Below are 22699 nucleotides of genomic sequence, written 5' to 3' on the forward strand. Positions count from 1 at the left end.
GTCACTGCTTCCCAGACAGCAAAATGCACGCTGCTCTGCTCCAGGGAGGGAAACACGGCACAGCACTCTGAACAGCGAGCGGCCCTGGATGAACCCACTTGAGCTCCACTTTGTGGCTGCCAGAAAATACAGGGCAAAGGAGGTAGGAAAGGAGGGGAGAGAAAGGAGCCCAAAAAACCAGAGAGAGAACAGATGCAGCAGCCAGAGTGCAAGAGATTAAAATGCTGCTGCAGCAGCAGCAATCTCTGGGCAGGGGATGGGGAAACACACTTTTAATAAAATGAAGCAAATCTGAGGAGCAGAGTTCACTCAGTGAGGCTACCTCCAGAAATCCTCACTGAGCAGGTATCCATACCATCCTGCCTTTTCTAATACAACTCAATCATTTTACAGCTTCTTTTATTATCACTACTTATAATACCTTCCGTCGCTATTTCTTCATCTTCATTATCAGTGCTGCTTAGTTTCTCTGGGTCACTTTCTAACACATCATTCACAACTGCTTTTTCTGTGTGAATTTCTGAACTCACAAAGTATGCTGCCAAACCAAGTTCTTGCTCCAAGGTTGTCCTTACCAAAGAAGATGAATTTATTAAACGTAGGTCACAGTATCTCAGTGATCTGGGAAGAAACAAGAGGGGCTAGTATGAAAACTCACTGTAATCTATCACCTTATTTCTTTTACAAACACAGCCAAAGGGCAATTTTTTTCATGATCTGCTTAAACTACAGATAAGATAGAACACAGTTTATCTTTTGTGCCTATGAAGTTTACCACTGTGATGCATACACTCTTCTTTGTCTTAATCCCATTATGCAGCTTAATCTAGTGCACCGAACATTAGCGTCAGCATAAGAAAAAGAATAAACATTTGGGTTCTAAGCCTAATGCACAGAATGGGATTCAGTTGAACATACAAAAGCATTTAGTGCCCCAAGGCATCCTGTCTGGCTTCGAGCTGCCATTCCAGAAGGCACTGATCTCTCCACACATCCTGTAGCATATATACCAGCATCATGCAGATGTCTCAGCTACCTTAAGGTATCTAAAGTAGCTATGCTTTCTTTTTAAATGCCCTTATTCTCTCCTCTAAACTGGGACAACTCTCATAATATTCTCTCAGCTATTTACATCTTGCTACAAACAGGAGGTTATTATTAATACGAGTTTTCTATTTATGACATAAACCCCACCAAAAATGGAGAAGAAACGTCTTGACACTGAAATCTGTTTTCTTCTCCCACAAGCAATTACACAGTTAATCTTTAGCCATTTGGTAAGCAATGGATAAAAAACTGCCACTGGGAAAATACTGGATCTTCTTACCGTGGCAAAGACTCCCCTTGTGGATCCATACCACTAAATATCAATATACAAGGCAAACCTTCCAATTCCAAATAGGTCTGTGGCCTCCAATCTACATCTTCAATTTTCTGCCAGACCTGTATAAGGTAGGAAACACTGTTGGACATATCTATATGGCACAAATAAAAACACAGAAACATATACTTTTATCATCCGTTATATGAATTGATTTGTACAGTGAATGGATGCCACCAAGGGAAGCCACAGAGCAGAGCCAGTTTCACCATAGGTAGACTGCACAATTCCTAGAGCATTACGGGTAGCAATCTGCCTGCTGTAAGTCTCTCAGGTTCCCAGCTGTATAGCGCTGAGGCCAGGGCATAGACGGGTAGAGTGGACATGGTAGTGGACAGTAAAGCTGAGGAGCTTTGGGGGAGAGAAGAGTACAGAGGGTTGCTTCTTGTGGCAGATGATGTATGGATGTCTGAGTCCAACGAAGAAAATGAGCTACGAATAAGACTTAGAGGAATTCACCTTAGAGGAACAGGGGAAAGCTGGAAGTGTTCAACACACACATACCACTGTCCTCACTTGCTACTCTCTGAAGTCTCCTGCTCTCCCCCAAAGCTATCAGTTTTCATGAGAGGTTTGATAAGTAGATCTATTGTTTAACCATTCATGATCAGGCTATACTGCTTTACTCGCACCAGTCAGTCTTTTTTGCTGTAAGGCTGATCTACAGATAAGGAGTACACAGTAGCACCAACAGTACAACTCAGCCTCTGACATTCGTACATGTACCACCACTGTTAAGCATGTCAGAGAAGGCAACCAGAATGTGATTCAGTATTAATACTGATTTTTCAGAAAAATTTATGCCTAATTTATAGCAGAATGAGATCAGAATTAGGCCCTGATCTCAAATGACTTAATCTAACATGTACTGAATCACAGTATAGAGGGTACCATATATATATTACACCATCCTAGAATGTAAAAACATTTTTGCTTTGGTGATCAGATGATGGTAATTTTATGAAAAGCAAGGCAGTATCAGAGCTTTTGTTAAACAGATGACCCACAACTCTGGACCTAAAGTATATAAATTAATCCATAAACAAATACATGGTCCAGAAAGCATAAAGTCCTGAGTTGTGAATACCAGGATGCTCTGGGACCCGTAAATAGCATCACTGATTTGGTGCCTTCATGCCACCTGCTGGTGACAAAAATAATATAACTCTCAGCTGGTCACTGATCAAAATATTTTTGCACTACGATTTTGTGAGAAAATTCTGCTAAAACTGTGACAATTTTATTTGGCTTTTTTCCTTATTGCGTATGGTTCCTGTAGATAAAAGCAGTTCAACTGGTTGGGAAGGTGGCTGCTGGAAGTCAAGTTCTAGCCATATTAGTAAATACTCCACTGAGTAAGTATTAACCAGAGGTAGGACAGTAGAGGTGTCACAGATGGTATGTCTAAAAGATAGAAGTCATGCTTCTTCTGGTATTTTTTATTTTTACTAGTAAGACCCACACTTCAGCTCATGACCATAACTCTCACCAGTAAAGTCTCCCCACCTACTCATGTAATGAAGCTTCCCAGTACATGTCATTCTGCAAGTTACCTTTAGTTGCTCCACAAAGTGCTTCCCTATTGTGATTCCAGAATTAGGATTTCCCAAGATTATTTCAAAGTTATCTTCAAGGGCTAGTCTTTCCCTTACGTTATACAGACGTTCATATGCCACTGCAGCCAGCGGAGTACATGGAATTCTCAACACTACCATGAGGCCATGACCACTAGGACATTGTCTTGAAGAGTTTATTAGGTTTTGGGTGATTTCCAGAGTTTCAACTGAGGTGTAATTCTTCATCTGAGAAAGACCACACACTGCCATCATAGCTGCAGAGTAGTGTTGTATGAGGACAAAAGTCCTTATCACTGCACTGTGTAATCTGGGGAACCTGAAATAAATGGTGAATTAAATAGTGAAGTATTAAAGGCTAAAGTGAAAAAGCTATTTTTTACAGAATATAGTAAACTCAGGATTTTCTCCTGTAAAGAATCCTTCATATCTACTATATAACAGAATCTCACCAAGTTGCAGTTGGATAGTCTGCAAGGCATCATTTCACAATGAGAACTGATGTTGTTTCTCCATTTCTTAATAAAGATTTACTAAGCAAGTAGTCCAGTAAGGTTACATCACTTTAAGTTACCAAGACTTTACTGCTGTTACAAAATTTATCACAGAATATTTGCCAAGTCACTCAGTAACATCACCAAACAAAATTATGTTACCTTGTCAATGACAATAGTACTCTTCATTACGTGTTATCCTGAAGGGGTGGTGGGTGGTGTGGTGTTTCTCTTGTTTTCTTACTGAAGCCCTGAACCAACCTACCAACCTACTCTTGATTCTAGGAGGACTGAATATGTAGGCTGCATCCAATGAGCACGCCAAGTTCCCAAGCCCAGGTACACCCTATCTCAATCCCTAATATATGGAAGGGAGAGACACGGATGTGCATAGCTTCCTGTGCTTTGGTTTTCACAGAAATGAAATCCAGGTGCACAGTAAAGAGGAACTATGGCTTGCTCAGAGAAGTGCCTGCTATGTGTTATTAGAGCTCCAAAGCACGCTGTAGCAAGCCCCAGCAGTTAAGTGTGGATGTGCTTAGTCTCCCAGTTAGTAATATAAATTCACAAGCTTTTACTTGTCCTGTCTCATTCTTCTTACAGATCCCAAAGAGTTCATCCACAGCTGCACACGTGCACATAACATGTCACTACGCTTTTCCAGGGATTCTAGACTTGGTCCACAGGGACCAAGGCAAACGGATGATGTCTTTTCAAGCTCTGATGATGCTCTCAAGCTTTTATTGCTGAACTCAGTGTACAAACCACAGTGATATGTCTTTCTCTTTGTGGTCCAAGTGCAGTATACACAAATTCTATACACCAAAATCAGCCAGGGTCAGCAAGTGATAACATTGGACAAAAGTAATAACACAATTGAAATTACATGATGATGCAATGCTAGATTATTATAATATAGAAGTAGCTACCGGTCACAAGAACACACTCTTAATTTGGCAGTGTGCATGTTCATAGTAAGAGCCAGCCTGGACTGATTAATTACAGGCCAAACATATACAAATAAAATGGAAGGAGAAAATAAGAAACAGTGAAATGCCCTTGCATAAACAGCTGATCTGTAGGACAGTGAGGGGAAAAAAAAAAAAACAACAACAAACCCAGACTTCTATTTAGTAACCCAAGTCACTAGAATGCACCTCCTAAATTTCCTGCGTTAAACAAAGGAGGGTACCATACCTCTTTCCCAAAGCCATGACCATTGCTTCAAAAGAGCTGTCATACCGAAGCAGTGGAATACTATGCCCAGAGAGGGTGGACTCAATGAATTCTGACAGTCCAAAGTATTTCTTGTTTTCATGGTACAGATCTACACCCTAAAGCAAATGAAGCAATAAAAATATAAAGGTAAAGTCTATCAATTATTAATTTACAATTGATTAACCATTGGTATCTGACACATTTGCAAGCACATTCTCTATTAAGCATACATCTACCCAGACATTAAAGCAAGGAGAGAAAGAAGCAGAATTATTTTTTTTTTGAGAGAAGAGAAGTTTGATCCCATTTTTTCTTGTTTCTTTCTTTCTCTCTCTCTCCCCACATATGTATATACACAGACAGGACAGCAATGTATGGAAGAAATATGCACACAGATGAAGAAAATCTATGTATATACATATTTTTATGCAGTAATGCACTAGAAACAGATTTTCAGATGGCTTCCATTTATGTAGCTCAAAGATGTTTAGCAGAGCTACTACAGTTTATAGAGGATATAAAAGGAATAAAGAAAAAAGCAAGAAATGACAGGATAAGCAAAGGGAAAAAGAACTTGCCACAGACTGAATAAGAAAAAGATGCCATGCAAACTTCATTCTTGTTTACAAAAATCATGGGGCCTCCACAGTTTCACCAAGTAGATAAATGTAAAATAACTTATGAAAAGCTCACAAAAGCATCGCAAAGCATCCATCTTACATTGCTGTATGAAGAAGGCCAGTGGATCTCATTGTAAGGGCTGATATGCGTATGCTGTGTCTGCAGCGCATAGGGGAAGGAAGTCACATGGAGGGTCACAATATTTGGCGCCTCTTTCACCTCTCTGCAGTTCAACAGTCTATCAACAAGTCCTGTAGACAGTTCTGTTTGAGGATAAAGGCTATGCATAGCACTGCAAAAAAGAAACCCAAAACTCTCCAAAGTGATCAGCACAAGGAAACATTTGTGTCAGTGGAATAACTTTAACCTGGATGTCAAATCAAAGTTAAACATGTACAAGGAACTTAGGAATCTATTCTCTTTGTCCGGCTTTTGCTGCTTGGAGGGACGGGAAAAGAAATGCTAATTATTTCATTGCAGATCAAAATTTCTGTAAATCTGATAAGCTCCATAGCTAGAAAATTGCCAGTCCCTTACAGCTACCAGAATATGAGAGAAAAAGAAGGAAAGAAAGCCGAAATTTTGGCAGTTACCAATAGACACATAGTCCTGTAGCAACTTTGGCCAGATTGTTACCACTGCCCTTAAGAAAATATAATTCTTACCTACAAAACATCAAGATAGAAAATGACAGTAAGTCAGTGTGACAGAAAAACAGAGGGAAATTACCTGTGGTAGAGCTAATATGAAGGCGAATAATAGTTATTGTTAGGGCAAATGCCAGTATCATGGAACACCCACAGTTAATTCCTTGCTCCAGTGTAAAACTTTGGTCCAAATTCATGCTATTTAATTTTTGGCATTTACCTGCAGTGACTAAATTACAAGCTGTCCTGGGTTAAGCTGAGACAGAGTTAACTTTCTTCATAATAGCTAGCAAGAGGCTGTGTTTTGGATGTGTGCTCAGAAGAAAGCTGATAAAAAGTTATGTTTATGCGGCTGACAAGGTCTTTCAGCTTCTCTGGCTGTCTGCAAACAGGGGAAGCTGGGAGGGAGCACAGCCCCAGTTACTAGCCCAGGATTTGATCTTAGGTTTGGGATTGAGACCAGAGTGGCCAATAATCTATTCCATAACACACACGTCATGCCCAGTATATAGGTAAGGACACTCTGGAAGATCGGCCCTTTTCTTCCGGGTCCCTTTTGGTTCCGGATCTCTTTTGCTCCAGGTCATCTCGCTCTAGGTGGTCCCTCCCACAAGGCTTCCCCCCCCACCCTGGTCAGCTCTCGGTCTGGGACGCTCGGACTGTTATCTCAGTTCTGTAAGTGCAGTTTTGGGACTCTCCCTGGTTTGACATCGTTAGCCGGGAACAGGCTGAGCCTTCTTCATTGGGTGGGGGGGCAGTGTCGCTGTGAATCACTCATTCGTATATTTGTATACAGTATTATTTTCAGTATTATTGTAGTTTAGTTATTAAATTGTTCTTTTCTCAACCCACAAGTCCTTTTTTCCCTGTACTCTTTTAATTCTCTCGCCTGTCCTCAAGTGGGTGGGGGGGGTGGGAGGGGGAATTGAGTGAACTGGTGTGTGGGTTGGCCCGCAACCAAGGGTAAAGCCATCACACAAGCCTCGTCACTGCAAGCTCCTTTTGTTACCAGGAGAGAGAGATAAGTAACTCCTGAAATTGGTTGTGTCCACCCATGACCTCAGTCAGCCCTCAGAGATGCCTGTGTCTCTGTTGTGACTCTGTGGGCAATCCCGTGCAATTGCACTCCTGTTTTAGGCACCTCACATAACTGACTTCAGTTAGGTGGCAAGAATCCTGATGTTTGGAATAGTCACTTAAATATTTGTCACTTACATAACTTTATTAGATAAGAGGAAAAAATATCAGAGTTAAGCAGCAATACAGATACTTCCCTACCACTCAAGGATGTTACATGAATAAATGCCTTAAAGGCTATAACAGCTGTAATAGGTCATGTAAGTTCCTAAGGTATAGAGGAATTGAACAGGAAAACCTCACATGCAAAAATAAAGTTTTGGTGAAAATCATCATTCTTAACCAGTGTGAAGGACATGACCTTGTCGTTTCATTCACAAGCAAGATTCCTTTTTTTGTTTCCAGAAACACTACTGTGCTCCCAAAGTTGGAATGTTGGTGTTTCTGGAATTCAGTATGTTCCCCAACCTCCCCAGTGCCTCAGGAGCCAGAAAGCAAAAGCAGATTGCTGAGAAGCCAAGGAAAGAGGGCTCTGTGAGGGAAGCAATGAATGCAAGTGAGCTGATGGGGAACTCAGTAAACATCAGATAGAAACCTCCCTGCTTCCCTGAGGAGCCTACCTGTCACCACTATGTATCCACAGAAGCTTTCAATTCACACAAATCAGTGATTCTGGACAGAAAAAACACTGTACTGGAAAATTTCCAATCAGTTACAAAAATAAGCAACAATGTGGGCCCACTAGTTGTCTACTCACTGTGGAGGGTTTTTGCCTGCTTTACAGCCCAGAGGACACTGACAGAGGATAATGAGCTCTGTGTACTTTGTGTTTCCTTTGAACTGATGACAGCCAGCCAAAGAAACAATAGTTGTGGCTGAAAGAAGGTAAGAACGGTGAACAAGGAAAGCTGAAATGTTCCACTGAGGCATAAGATAATAAGCAGGATAAGTCATGAAGGATCTTAAAAGAAAACATGTTTGATCAACACATGGGAAGAGAGAGTTAGCAGAAAGAGGCAAAGATGAAGGAAGGGATAAATCAGAAAGCTGATCTTGAGAGCTAATGCAAACAATAATAATTTCTCTAAAAATTAGTTATGGTTTTCTTACCTCATTAGATCCCAGTGTGCGTGATCATGGATTAGGACAAAAAGTGTATGTGGATTCTGCATAGAGTTTTGTAAAAAGACTTTGAACTTAATCTGGGCTTCTGCATCTAGTTTCATAACATACTGTTCCACCCTCTGTTTTGTAAGATGTTCCTTTTCTAATCCAAGTTCTAATAAAATACCTAAGAAATGGAATAAATGTCAGTATTTCCAGATACAAATACACTTAACGATTTCCTGTAAATCTAAAATAAAGCTAACTAATGAGCACCTGAGTGCCAGAGATGAAACAATGTCTGCTGATAAGTGACTTCGGAAGGTGGAACACAAATCAAGAAATCAATTTTCTCGAATGAACCCAAATCAAGATTTTGAGTGCTGGAGTCAGCAATTGAGCAAATATGAGACAGCAATTTCTGAGCCACTGCTAGCTGGAACGGACGAATCTGATGTCGTTCAATCTCATAACCTGGAAAAAGGCAAAACTCTGTTTAGATTTATGCCAAAAGTCTAACACAAAATGTTACAGTCTGGCAAAGACTGATTGATCTACTCTTTAAGGTACTTTGCTTATGAACAGGCATTCCAGTTGTAGAATCATAGAATCACAGAATGGTTTGGGTTGGAAGGAACCTTAGAGATAATCTAGTTCCAACCCCCCTGCCATGGGCAGGGACACCTCCCACTAGCCCAGGTTGCTCAAAGCCTCATCCAGCCTGGCCTTGAACACCTCCAGCGATGGGACATCCACAGCTTCTCTGGGCAACCTGGGCCATTGCCTCACCACCCTCACAGTGAAAAATTTCTTCCTTACATCTAGTATAAATCTGCCCTCTTCCAGTTTAAATCCATTACCCCTCATCTTGTCATTTTATGTCCTTGTAAAAAGTCCCTCCTCATTTCTCCTGTAGCCCCCTTCAGGTACTGGAAGGCTGCTATAAGGTCTCCCTAGACCCTTCTCTTCTCCAGGCTGAAGAACCCAAACTCTCTCAGCTTGTCCTCACAGGGGAGGTGCTCCAGCCCTCTGACCATCTTCGTGGGCCTCCTCTGGACCTGCTCCAACAGCTCAGTTTATTAAAATCTATATGGAATATGCAAAGACATTCTTTCTGCATTCGGGAATTTTGGTCCTACAAGTCTGTTAAATATCTGAGAGTTGAAACTGAGCTTGTGCAACAGTGTTCTGCTACTGTAGAGGTAAGACTTAGAGCTTTAGAGACTACAGTACCCAGTGGAATGAAGCAGAGCATCCATCTGTGTAAATCTGAATATCCCAAGACATGAGTTGCTGTTTGCCTCAGGACCTTTGCCTTCAAGAGCCCAGGACTCTGCCCAGATGGACTGAACTGCACACCCAGACACCTGGTCTCAAGTACCCTACCCTGTTATCTCTTTAGAAAATCCTCCTTACTTACTTGTACATGTAGCTGCTCCAGTTCCATTCAGTGCTGTTGGTTTATTCACTGAAGCAGAAAGTGATGAAGAGATGTGCCCTTGGTTTTCCTGATAAAATTTCTCCAGCAAAAGATCAATGTCACCCTCTATGAAATTGAAGGGATAGTGGAATACACCCATGTTAAAAAGAGCTGCATTTCATACTGATTTTGTTTCGTAGATCTTAAAGAGCTTTCTATATGCTAGCTGTTGTCCTGCCCTTGGCTTATTGTCTGTTTTATACAGGAACCCTCTCGTTATTCTTTATTGCATCTGTTTTTACAGCATATCACTAATAAAATGCAAATCAGGTCAGGGAACGACAGACCAACTCTGCAGACCAGTGGTTAGGACATTTATGGAGGACAGTAGAAAACCAGCCTCAAGGCCCGGAATGCAAGTCAGCAGCAACAAACACATGAAGCTGGCTTAGGTTACGTTCAGACCATGGAGCTATACTGTTCACTAAAAAGGATTACAAGAAGCTTTGGAAAATCTGATAAATATTTTTAAATCTTCGACATTTTTGAGATACAGAATGAAAAATAATTCCTTGTAAAGCTGAAAGACAAATATGATTTTTGTAGCTACACACAATGCTGAAGTAAGGTATGTTTTATTGAACTATGCATATCTGCAAGTATATACTGTTCTATGCAGCAGGGGCCCTGCTCAAAGATGAAAGCTATGCAGAGAAGACAAATATTATTTTTGTAGCTACACAGTGCTGAAGTAAGGTATGTTTTATTGAACTATGCATATCTGCAAGTATATACTGTTCTATGCAGCAGGGGCCCTGCTCAAAGATGAAAGCTATGCAGAGAATACAGTACGTCTGTCCTGAGTATTTAGTATTTTCTCAGTAGCAGAGAAGGTGTTTGAACATGTCTGCACTAAGCTCAGAAAGGCAGGGTCTGCCCTGTGAAGCGCAATCCAGTGGATATAGATGGCAACTATTTCTAGGATGCTCATTTACTTTTTCTGCTCAAACAATAGCAATAGCAAAAGTGATTTTGAGAATCATACTTTGAAGATACTAAGAACAGAAACACTAACATAACTACATGATGGTTCAAGGAAAATTAGGTTTCTCTTAAGTGACCACTTAAAATATCATGACACATCCAGAAGGGTTCTTGTGATGAAGTACAGATTTACTGATGTGACATGAATGGCAAAAGGGACCGTGACAGCCCACTAACACTGACAAATATGCTGCATTTGCTCTAGTTATGTGACAGGGTTCAACTTCCCATGTGACTGGATCTATCCTCAGATAATCCTGCCTGTAGTAATCCTCAGTATATTCAGTTAAAAGATCATTCAGTAATCTTGTCTCCCTGCAATTTTCCTCTCCTTCCCATGCATCATTATCAAGTTCACAGTATGGTAAACTGAAAGGACCAATTCTTCCTTTGATAAAATAACTCTATTCTATAAAAGTCTAAATGAATTCTGTGCTTAGGGCAAAAAAAATTTTACATTCATATGGATATGGACTTGCATAGTCTATGGATGGATTTGTATAGCTAAGAATAACATGCTCAGCTATTTGCTGGCGTATTTTTCCGAAACTGAAGGGATTTTAGAAACAGACACTTTTAGGAGGAATTTCAATTCCCATGTACTTTCACTATCTTGTCCTGCATTTTTTACATATTTCCACTAATGTCTTGCTTCTGGAAAGGTAATGAGCACAGCTATTTGACTTAAAAGTTTCAGGGACTTGGAAACATGCCTCTTTATAACCTGTTAGGTACCTGGGCAGAGTGTGCTAAAGAAGGACCCCAGAGTTTCCACTTTCCCTGTGACCAGCTGATAGTTAACTTCTTTTTGGTAGTCTGAAGGAGTGAGCATGCTCTCAGACAGAACTCTTGCCTGATACTTTCCTAAAAGACAAAAAAGTAATTTTGAAAGCACTTCAAAATGAAGTAAAAATGTTCTAAGTCATAATAAATATACTACCCAGCTAACTGAATGCCACACACACAAAAATGGCAGAGATGAGTCTTTTCTCTCTCCCACACAGGTATGCACAAGACTCTTGTAAGATCGATTATTTTTAAAAAAAATTCTTTGTGTTTCTTTCCCTTTTTAAGAAATATTTGTTGATGCAGTATATTAAAAGAACATATAAATAGTCAAAGGTATTGTCAATTATCTTATAATAAATCTCCAAATGGCTACTCAAATAATTTATTTAATTATCAGCATAGCCCTCAATAGGTTGTCAAAGGCAATGACATTGAAAGACCACCTTTTAGAAGCTAAGAAAACATTCGGTCTGCTTGCAGTAATATCCCAGTCACACAGAGCAGGAGAGCTTTATGCACTGTGTGCTGTAACTCGCCATTATTTGTTTGTAATAGTGTTGGCTGGGGTGCCTTGGTGAGAAAATGGGTAATGCAGGCAGGATGGGGTTTGCTGGGAGAGACCCAACGTTGCAGCATCAACTCGGGTTCATGTAAACTCATTACTTGTTGGCCAAAGCTCTGCTTTCTGAGGCAGCTTATTGAAACTCCAACCAAACTCCTCATGGCCTTGAATTACTCTGTTTTGCCTGGAGATACACCCTTGGGATCTCACCTGTTATCACAATGCAGGAATCAATGGCTCGATTTCTACTGGCACATATGATCACCACGTAGTTTGTCTTTATTAATTTTCCTTCGATGAGCAGCTTAAACATTTCTGAAAGCCCTTCAGCCAGAGAGTAGCTGCACTCAATGATATGGACGCTATCATTACAGGAGCTGGCGGCGAGGCCCGCCAGCCAGGGAAGCTGGGCTGAAGTCACTGGTGCGATCTGGCTGGGCACTTGAGGAAAGGTCTGTGGAACAGCCTGTTGGTACTGACGGATCTCAGACAGGTGTGATTCCCGCCATGAACGCATGAATATTTGTTCCAAATCCTCAATCAAAGGGACCTGGTCTGAGGCTAAAAGAAAATAAGAGGAAAGTATTGTGAAAAAATTAAACAGAACTGTTAAAACCAATTTTTCTTCAAAAATATGTGCTTTTTTAGAGATGATCATGTTTCAGATTTATGCATGCATGACTATTACCTTTAGCAGATATGAACAAATTTTTCATTTTGAAGTGCCTTTGTGATACTCAAGTGAATCTGCCCTAATTGGAACCTGAGTATCAGTAAATAGAAATATTGAAGAGTTGAGTGCTGCCTGTCTCAGAATAATCCTACTCCTAAACCGCAGACTGTATGCGAGAGCAGTGAATTACAGCTTGCTTTCTTTTTTTCATTTTTAGTTGCTGAGGTCCCAGTTTATAGGAGAAGATGAACTTTGTATTATTATATTTCAAACTGTCTGGTCTTCAAGAACTAATTATTTAGTTTTGTTTCATTACCACGAAAGAAATCATTTAACATCGCATGTGCTAAGACTGATATTTAATATTGTCCCGTGTCCTGCCCTAATATTCCCTTTCTCATTTGCCAGCATGTAATATATTCATTGCAGTCTATCTGGATGTAAAATAATCTTACCTAATTGAACAAGGTAGTAGACAGTTAGTAAGAGCTGCATTTCCTCTGAAAGAGGCTGTATTGTGGAGGCGCCGTATTGTTCATATGCTCTAGATAAAGACTGTGAATTTCTGTAACAGGTGTACAACAAAGGGCTCACTATCACATCATTAATGTTCCCACAAAGATATGGGAAGTTTCCATGACCTACAAAATAAACAATGTTTGTGCACGTCACATTAATTTCATCATTTCCCACGTGTGCATTAAACAGTTTTGCCAGTAAACCTTTCAAAAATGACAGCTTTAGCAGTGTTTAGCAGTAGGACATATCTTCACATTTCTTACAAAAGATTAAAGGTCCTGTTGGGGGGGAGGGAGTTACCTTTAAAAATAACTGGCTTAGCTTTACAGATTTTCAGCAAGTTGTCAGGAACTGAGACCGGTTCTCCTGAGCCCACCATCGGAGATGAGGCTGGCCCCACCAAAGCAGAATGTGGTAAAGACGATAGGCTTCCTCCGTCTAAGATTTTAGAGATGTTATTACTGGAGTCAGGTCTAATGATTTCCTCAAAGAAAAGTTATTCAACATCATCTCATACCCACTCTTGGTATCAGTGTTTAATGCTTTTTATGGTTACATCGCACATTTCATGAGCTGTTACTACAACCCACACTATTATGCTAACTCTCTTGGAGGACTAATTATAGTGTTTCAACTTTGAGTATCACACATGCATTTTGAAATGTTTATAAACAAACAGTTCCAGGTATGAATTCATGAATATAGAGACTTAGGTGATATCAATGCACAAATTTGTGTATTCTGTATGATATATTTAGTTTCACTGATTCTAAACAGGTTTTCTTGCTATAGCAAGAAAGAAAAAATTAAGATTCAATGTTTGCTCAATTGTAACTTATTTATGGTAATTTTAATTTAAACAATAGCACATTGTAAAAACATTTTAGGGAAAGCATGTTTATTTCGCTCTATGTCACTTCAGTCTGTGTCTAGACTACAAAATCCAAGTGCCAAGAACACTGTGACAAATAGTTGAAACAAAGGTAACTTGACATGAATTATGAGACTAATTTTAATACCCCAGAGGTGTTTCAGTGTCTAAAGATGGACACAAGCACCTGCTGGAATTTATTAATAATGATTCGATGACTGGATCCTAATGAGAGCTAAGCTCAGGGCCTCCAAAAGAAATCAATGGAAATGAAGCACCTAAATGTAAATGAGCATATAGGCATCAAACACTTTTCAAAAATCTAATGTGACTCTGCATGCGTCTCTAAAATATTGCCTCTCTTCCCCCATTATTTTCAGAATAATGAAACAAACATTATCATTACCTTGAGAACAACTTACCATTTTTCATTCTGTTTGGAACCTGGGAGTTGAGCTGCAAGTTCCAAGTTTCAGTAGATGATGGAGATTCTGGTGACCAACCTTTATGACGCTTTTTTGGAGGCCCTGAATTTGTTAAAGTGCCTGAATAAAAGTAACATTTCAGAAAAGCATTAGAATAAAACGTATTCAGTTTTGTGCACGGTAATTCAATATGTTTTGATAGATTGAATGTGTGCATTAAGTATGGTGGTAGACAGGTCAGCTCCATTAACATAATAAATTTTTATGTTTTTTATTTTATTTTGCCATGTCCTGCTTAAATTTCTTGGGACTTTCTGGTACAGAGAACTCTTAATTATCTAAGCAGACTTCACTTATTTTACACCAATGGTCACTCTGTACAAAGAATAATGTACCAAGAATGAGACATGCACAAAGAATGCTTATGTTAGTATTTTAAAGTCAACACTGTAAGCATTTTGCTCCTTTTATTTCTGAACACATGAAACAATGTTTCATGTAACTTATTGCAAAACAAAACTCTCAAAGGTTTCAGGGTATTACTAATAAAGATCTGAGTTCTTTTCAACAATTTTCCCATTTACAGGATTTTTGCCACTTCTTGCTGGTTACCATCTTTGATTTTATATTATTCCATACTAACTCCTAAGAAATTACTTCTACACTTTCCTCCTATCCACATGTAGCTCCACCACCTTTCTCTGTAAACATGTAACTTTCTCCTAGTTTTTCTAGGAGGTCCTGATGATTAATTTAATGCATTTTCTTCCATTAATTTCTTGAATCTCTTTTTGCACTCCTGCAAACTCCCAGAATGATGACCTTCCACTAACTAGTATTAAGTATTTCTAATTACTTAGAGAGTCAACGGTCCTCCAAGAATTCCTCAGTATCTTGCAGGATTAAGCTATTTCTACTTCTGAACATGACAGAGGTCATAACACTACTTCACCCTGCCAGGGCTACACCTCCTGGCAGGATGGTTAGTCACAGATGAAATTCAAGACAGAATAAGGCTCTTATATAAAAAATGGTGTTTTAATTTTACAAAATATATTAAAATTAAAAATAAACCCGAAATATTCAGATCTAGAATAAGATTGTTCACTCGCAGAAGAACCTTGTTTACAGATTTTCAAAAATGACTTTGTCGTTTAAACTTTTACCACCTGAGGGCACTATTTAGCCATTTGTGCTACTCATTCATTTCGTTTCCTGGCATAACGTTGTGATAAATCACAAGAGATTGCGCAAAAGACAGTGCAATATAAAGATCTGTTTGTTTGAAAATGCTGTACTCTTTCCTGCAGATACGCTGATATGTGAAAGTAATCAATCTGAAATTAACTGGCAAGAAAGAGATCAAGAATATGATTGGGCAGAGAAAAAGAATTTTGCTCTGATGCCAGCAGGGAAACTTGGGAAGGCTTATTCTAAAACAGAGCTATAGCATGTTTCTAGCCACAATGAAGACTAACTTTCTTGCTTAAACAAGTCAGTGACACAGAATAGTTTGTGACAGAAAACAACCCAAATCATGATAATAATGGTGCAGTGAGGACAGTCTTTAATCTGGAGCCAGTCGTCAAAGTCTAGTGCTCCATCCCCGGGTGAACTGCAACATAGGAATCATCCTATGAGCTATTACTTATAAATCTTTCTTAATTCCCTTCACAAAATCTTTTGGTGAGATTGATGAAAACTGACACATTCTTTAAGAACCTGGATTCAGAATCTAGTCTGTACTTCTATTAAATTAATGAACTGTAAATATAACAAAAAATTTCCAGTTAATAATCTGAACTGTAACAAAGCTATGGCTAAAAACACATAAAGATCATGATCTCATTTGTTCAATGCTTCTATTATACCCATGGAATACAGAGTTTAGGGTTATTAAACAACAAATCCATACAAATACCTAACACCGAAGGTCTTGTCAGAGCAGACAGGTTATTTTTCACCAACTGTTGTTTAGGCGATTCCTTGCCATTATAAACTGCTGAGCTGAACACTGCTGTTGAAGGGACGTGATCTATGGCTGCAGCTGGCAAGAAAAAAACCAAAGTATTTACATTAAAAATTCCTAGGTCAAGATACCCAGTTGATATAATAAACTGATCACTTGATCTTTTATTTTAATAGAGCCATTGGAATCTGTTCAGCGTGAATGCAATGCTGAGTAAAACAAAACCACTTCTGATCTCATAACAGATTATTGCTGTCCGACTCCCAGTTAAAATCTTATTCTGCAATTAAATACATAAGTCAGATCCTTTAGCTTCTCTGCAAGTGAACACTAGCTCTTACATGAACTTTACTCAAGAACCAGCTAGAAGAGTGAGGAGTTTGTTTAAAATTTACTAAAAATCTCCTAAGCCTCCATTCTGATTTGACATCCTCTTTCCAAGCTTTTTTTAACTATGTTACATTAAAAAGAGAGGTTTTCTCAAGCCTAATATGCTTGTAATTAAAGTAGGGTTTTTTTAATATGTAACCTGTGACAAAAAAAAAAAAAAAAAAAAAATCCCCCACAACCACAAACAACAAAGCTGCTATTATAAAGAGGTCAATTATTTGTTCTAGAGGAGTACCAGTATTCCAGGTCACAACTATTTAACAGATTTCTGTCTCACAAAGAGAATATAATGACCAACAGATGTGCCTGAGTTCTCCTGCGTGAATCTCTGTAACAGTCACAAGACACTGAAGAGCTGTTTTCATTATGAAGAAGCTCAGAAAGATCACTCTAGCCCCTGTCATCCATCACCTTTCATTTGTGTCAAGCTAATAGAAAGTGTTTCAGAAATAATTTTTAATACAAAAAGTTACATATATTAATAATTAATTTGTTTTTTGATATTAAAGCTGCTTTTCTCAGCAGAAGGAAAAACTCAGAAGCTTTTAAACTGATTCCCATATAATCTCTGCAGTAAAGAGGATTCTGGTCATAACACAAAATAGACTGGATCAGAAGAAAAACCTGAAATTACACTAGTTCCTGTAACATTCATCATCTGGCCAGACAGGCAACAACAGCAGGAAGGTAGTACCTATTCTCAGCAACTTTAAAAATAGTGTCTCTTAAAATATTTGCTTTGCCTTAGCTATGAACATGCACCGGAACACCTGACTATTTTATTATTTGCTAACCTGTTACACATACACCTTGGAGGCGACGAAATGGACAGAGAGAAACCTTCAAAGTATGATTACTTTCTTTATTTGCCATATGTTTCTAAGTCTATTGAACTTGGTTTACTTTATGTGGTAATGTGCTTATTTGATTGTCTTTCCATTCGCACAAGTACACACACACGCACAGAAGAGTAAAGCAGGCGGGGGGGCAGTGTGTTCCCTGCTAAGCGGTACCTGTTTGCTGAGTCCCGGCTGGAGCACTTGGGTTTGCTGCTGGGAGCGACTCACTTGAGGTGCTTCCCGAGAGGCCCGAGCTTTCTGGCAGTTGGAACAATGTGCTTGAGCAGGTGCTGGATGAAGACTGTCGGCCTCTGAACTCTTAAGAAAAAAGAAGCTTCTTATCCCCTGACAACAGCAGCACTTGCTTTTTATCTGCGTGTTTGATTTGATAATTTCACACATTAATTACTTAAAGACTATGGCACTTGGAAGGAAGGAACCGATGTCTTCAGACATGCCATCCTCATATTAGGTCTCTCAATTGCTTTTTACAGCTGCTCGAGTAATCACCTAGCTCTAAAGAGTCTTTCTTTCAACTGATCTGTCTTAGGTTTTACGCAGACGCCAGTCCCTGTGGTAGCTAAGCTGGGATGATGAAAACCAGAGCTCGAGGAAGACAGCTTCATTATCTTACCTGCCCCTTTCCAGCAGATTACAGATCCTTTGGTCAGAGCTCCCTGTGCATTCCTGACCAGATAATACTTTAAGTGTTTCTGTTTCTTGGGCTGAGTGGTCAGTTTAAGATTAATGTGATTTGAGAATTCTGTAAAGTAGCAGAAACCCTTCTTGCCACAGCCAACACAATTGCCAGAGAAGCCTGATAAAATAAACAATACACATAATCCAATGAGATAGGTAGGTCACTATTAATAACATCCAAACATCCGATTCTTTCCTGAAGAAATGCTGTATTTATATTTTTTTTTTCACAGACCAAATTTTATTAACATTTTCCTCTGAAAAATATTACATCAAGCCCACTGTATTGCACTTTGGCTACCAGATTGCAAAAACAGAGTCCCGCATCTGCAGAACAATGAAAATAGGCCATATTTTTCACTTTCTCAACACCAGAAAAAGATCACAACTCCTATTTATTACCTACCTGTGAAACATTAAACCAATAAGTTTCTAACCGAAGAGTACCGAATCACATGCTTAACCCCAGCCCCATTCAACACCAGAGAAAGTACATGCTTCACTTGTTTCAGCTTTCATTGAAATTAAACATGCAATTAAGTCTCAAGAAATTAAGTATATTTAATCTACTACATTTAATCAGATCTAAGTATATTTAAATACCAAGTTCCTACTACAGATGCTTTTTTAGAGAGCAAAAATACTAAAGCTTTTCTGGGCTATTAATTTGAAACAGCTTTCTCAAATTATGGCTGGACTGTGTTAGCACTTCCCAGCACTTTAAACTATTTATGATTACAGAAACAAAGTGTCTGCAGCTTTATAGACAGGAGAGAGAGACAGCCCTTGCACATGAAGAAGCTTATTGCACTAAGGTTTGATGTGGCATTTCCAGGGACACTGCCATTTCCTCTCATTCTGAGATACACAGTTTGAGCCTCAAAGAGGGGCTCATGATGGTGATGTCATTATCACCGCAAATAAAAGGCATTCCTTGCACACCTGACTATCTGCCTTTCATTCTTAAACAACTTTTTTTGTCCATTTTCCAAAGTATTTCCTAGGAAATTTTAATTTTGCATCAGAGAAATGCAACTGTCTGAAAATACTTATTATGTACAACGAAATCCTACAGTGTACAATGAGAAGATGATCTTCCCCATGGAAATTTTCTGTCTGTTCCCTAAAAAACACATGACCTGAAGCATGAAGTTTTCTTTTATTTTAATCATATCTAATGTACATTTTTGTGTGTTATCACATGAACTGAAATGGAAAATGTGTGTTAGTGAATTTAAAGACGGCAAAAATAAAATAAAGGAAATGCATTTCACATAACAGATGTTCTAATAACATTAGAAATAAAGGGTGTAACTGGAGTAAAGGGTCAATAATATAGTAGATAAAGTGAAGAGCCTTTAAAGAGAATTATTATTTCCATCACATATTTCAGGCAAATTACATTTTCAACTTAATAGACAACACTTTTTTTCCTTCTGTAAAATACAAGCACTGAAATACAATGCTTTGTAAACACCTGTTGCTTGGTTTACAACCCGAGCACTTTCATCAGTTTTCCAATGGCTCAGAAGAATTTATTAAAAACCTAAGTAAGTTCATGTGGAAATTGGTCTTGTATCCATGGGAACAAGTGGCTAACAACTATTGAAAGCTGCCTATTATCTCTCTGATCCTGGTCGGTAGGATGATAAAGGTCATTATGACTCATAAAATCAGGACAAGTCGTGACTCTGCAGAATCCTCTGTGTTATATCAGTCAGCACAAAAACGTCTGTCTAACATCACAGAGCCTTCAGTAGCTGCAATAAAAGCAACAACAAAAGGAAACAAAATTAGAACGGATGTGGCAAAAGCTGTAGAGTTTGCATGCATTTTACGCAGATTAAGAAATCACGAAAAATTCTTCTGCCAGGAAATGAAAACTTCCCCTATCTCCAGCAGCACACTGAGCGTGACCATCAGCACTGCAATTTTTGCCCAGTTGCCACTTAAAAGTCCTTACATGTTTTCAAATACAAGCATGAGGGGACCATTTCCATAAGTAAAATAGAAGTACTTTTACACTTTATAAGATTTTATTATTTTGCTGAGAGTGACCAGCAATGTGCCAAAGTCACAGGCAGAAACAATTCTTCAACAGAAGTTGGACAGTGGATGTGAAATCTTTTCATGTGGCCTTTAGATCAGTCATTATTGGTAACTTTTGTAAATCATCCCCTGCCTAAGTCAGATTTAGCAATAACTTTGACCTGAAATAACCTTTTGCCCTAATCACCTATTTTTAACTCTGTGAGGTCTACTGGAAAATTAGCTTACAACACATACAGCACACAAGTGAGACCTAGTAAGGATTTAACATCTAAATTGTCCACTGGTTTTGAAAAGTCCTTGGAGAACATTTTAGAAGCTTTTTTAAAATTTTCCTTTTAAGTCAAGCCATCATCTTTCACCTCAAGCTTGCCCAGCTCCTTTGAGTCAGACTGAGTCCTTTCTTGCAAGCTCCTGCCAACACCACTTTTCATCCCCTTCATTCTGCCCGGCAGCCTCACCGATGACAGCCATTGCTTCCTTAATACAGCTCAGCCCTGACATCACAGATAGAACATAGCATGATCTTGTAATTCCAGTGCAATAAAATGCTGTTTAATCATTACCCACGGCAGGGCTCTGCCAACCTAGCTCATAGCACTTCGTGTAGTACACTGAGGAACACGGAAAACACAAACATTTCATCATCCTCCTTTTTCTGCATGTCCGGTCCACATGCCATGGCCTGAGGCAGCAGCTGATAGAGGGGACAGCTTGGTTCATAAGCAAGCTGCATTAAATATTCTTCCATGCATTATAGAGAGGACAAAGGTCAGGGGAGTTGGGGCAGCCATAAGGTGACTCAATATATCTATGTCATGGGGTTGATTTCACAAGGGAATTAGAAATCAGTGCCTGGAGTTTAGAGGCTAAAAGCCTTTCACCTTTAGGTCACTAGTTCATATCCAGCTCAGTTCAGTGGTGACTTAAGGCTGTTAACCTCTGAAGATTGTTTAATCGGAAGGTATTTGATTGTATCTGGAACTTTATCATACGCATTTGCTTGAATTTGCTCACATCACAATGATCAATTGCTCATAATTTAAAAAGCTCTTCCACAGTTAGGACCTTGTGGTCAGAAGGACCTTGGACTAAAAGGGTGTGAAACGTGACCGACCTTCACTGGGGTAAAAGGTTCCTTTGGATCAACAGTGAGCTTGTGCTAGGGATAACGAGAGGACTTCAGGATGCAAGGATATCCATCTAACATTTCTTAATCTAATATCTCATAATCTACTTCATAAATCAGCAGAAAATTTTCTTCCTGTTTCTCTTTTAAATGAATAACAGGCTTTTAATTAATGTAGATATTTTTGTGGGAAGTTGGCAGCTTGCTTCAGACAAAGAATTATTATATTTTCAACTTTTCAGCATAAGTATTTCTTCTTTTGTCTTACTCACAAGAAAAAGCACATAGACACTGACAATGCTCCACATTTTTCCCTCCTACTTAGTACCACTCCATTTGAAGACTGAAGTCCTAAATTTAAAAAATAAATACAATCAATACAGTCAAGTTGGAAAGCTCCATTGTAGAGAAGCCCAACAGAACATTGTACATTTTTACAGAAGCAGCTCAGTATTTTATACTATAATGTTTTCATCTTATACACAGCTTGCAATACAAGTAAACTAATCTTTTTCTCTGTCATTCTGACCTCAGGGACTCACTGAAGAAAAAAAAAAGACTTCCTGTTCCCTGCTAGGAAAGTGGGCAGCTGTTTGGTCTTTTGGGAGGAAAATGATGGGTGAATAGCTGCTTTGTTTATCATGAGAGACTATCCTTAAGAGTGGGAAGTGGGGAGAAGCCCAAAAGAGAAAAAACCTTTGGGAGTGGTACACGGTAGCTGCTTTATTAGGAAACAATAAATATCACACTATCACAGAAGTGCTTCTTCCACCTAAACATTCCTTTAGCTCACAAAAAAACGAAGAAACAGCTTCATAAAGGCAAAGCGGTGAATTTGGTTTGCAGAGTAGTTAAACCTGTGGTCTAACTCAATTAACAAAAACATATGAGGTACATGCTCAGACAGAGAGAACGTTTTGCTTGCCAAAAATATAGTGATTTCCAGAAAATGGTATTTTTTTGTATGGAATAATAGGTCAACTGTAAAAAACAAAGAAACATCTCTAACAGAAGTGACTTTCACATCACAGGCACATATGCCTTGATAGTGGGACAAGTAGAATAATCAATAAATTGGCAAATACCCCAGAGGCATATCAACAGCCCCTATTGGGAATAAGACCATAAGTCAAAAGCTGGCCAGGAAAATACAGAGACATTTCCTGTTTTCTTCTGGAATTTTTGTATGCTCCACAGGCATCTTC

The 22699-nt window shown here is 39.0% G+C and overlaps 1 protein-coding gene across 1 annotated transcript in view; it reads right to left on the minus strand.

Annotated features, from left to right (window-relative positions):
• Nucleotides 1-22699, minus strand: part of GREB1 (growth regulation by estrogen in breast cancer 1) — a gene marked incomplete at its 5' end in the record, with an annotated part of 51776 nt that overhangs the window by 25593 nt on the left and 3484 nt on the right. Inside the window, 16 exons of the mRNA XM_010084941.1 lie at nucleotides 422-621; nucleotides 1328-1443; nucleotides 2935-3274; nucleotides 4647-4783; nucleotides 5388-5580; nucleotides 8123-8303; nucleotides 8393-8590; nucleotides 9537-9662; nucleotides 11316-11444; nucleotides 12142-12492; nucleotides 13060-13245; nucleotides 13424-13561; nucleotides 14417-14539; nucleotides 16341-16466; nucleotides 17792-17935; nucleotides 18252-18434. Coding sequence (XP_010083243.1) covers nucleotides 422-621; nucleotides 1328-1443; nucleotides 2935-3274; nucleotides 4647-4783; nucleotides 5388-5580; nucleotides 8123-8303; nucleotides 8393-8590; nucleotides 9537-9662; nucleotides 11316-11444; nucleotides 12142-12492; nucleotides 13060-13245; nucleotides 13424-13561; nucleotides 14417-14539; nucleotides 16341-16466; nucleotides 17792-17935; nucleotides 18252-18434 — 2871 coding nt within the window. The remainder of the gene's footprint in view (nucleotides 1-421; nucleotides 622-1327; nucleotides 1444-2934; nucleotides 3275-4646; nucleotides 4784-5387; nucleotides 5581-8122; nucleotides 8304-8392; nucleotides 8591-9536; nucleotides 9663-11315; nucleotides 11445-12141; nucleotides 12493-13059; nucleotides 13246-13423; nucleotides 13562-14416; nucleotides 14540-16340; nucleotides 16467-17791; nucleotides 17936-18251; nucleotides 18435-22699) is intronic.

Source organism: Pterocles gutturalis, unplaced genomic scaffold, assembly GCF_000699245.1.
Source record: "Pterocles gutturalis isolate BGI_N339 unplaced genomic scaffold, ASM69924v1 scaffold20070, whole genome shotgun sequence".
NCBI lineage: Eukaryota > Metazoa > Chordata > Aves > Pterocliformes > Pteroclidae > Pterocles > Pterocles gutturalis.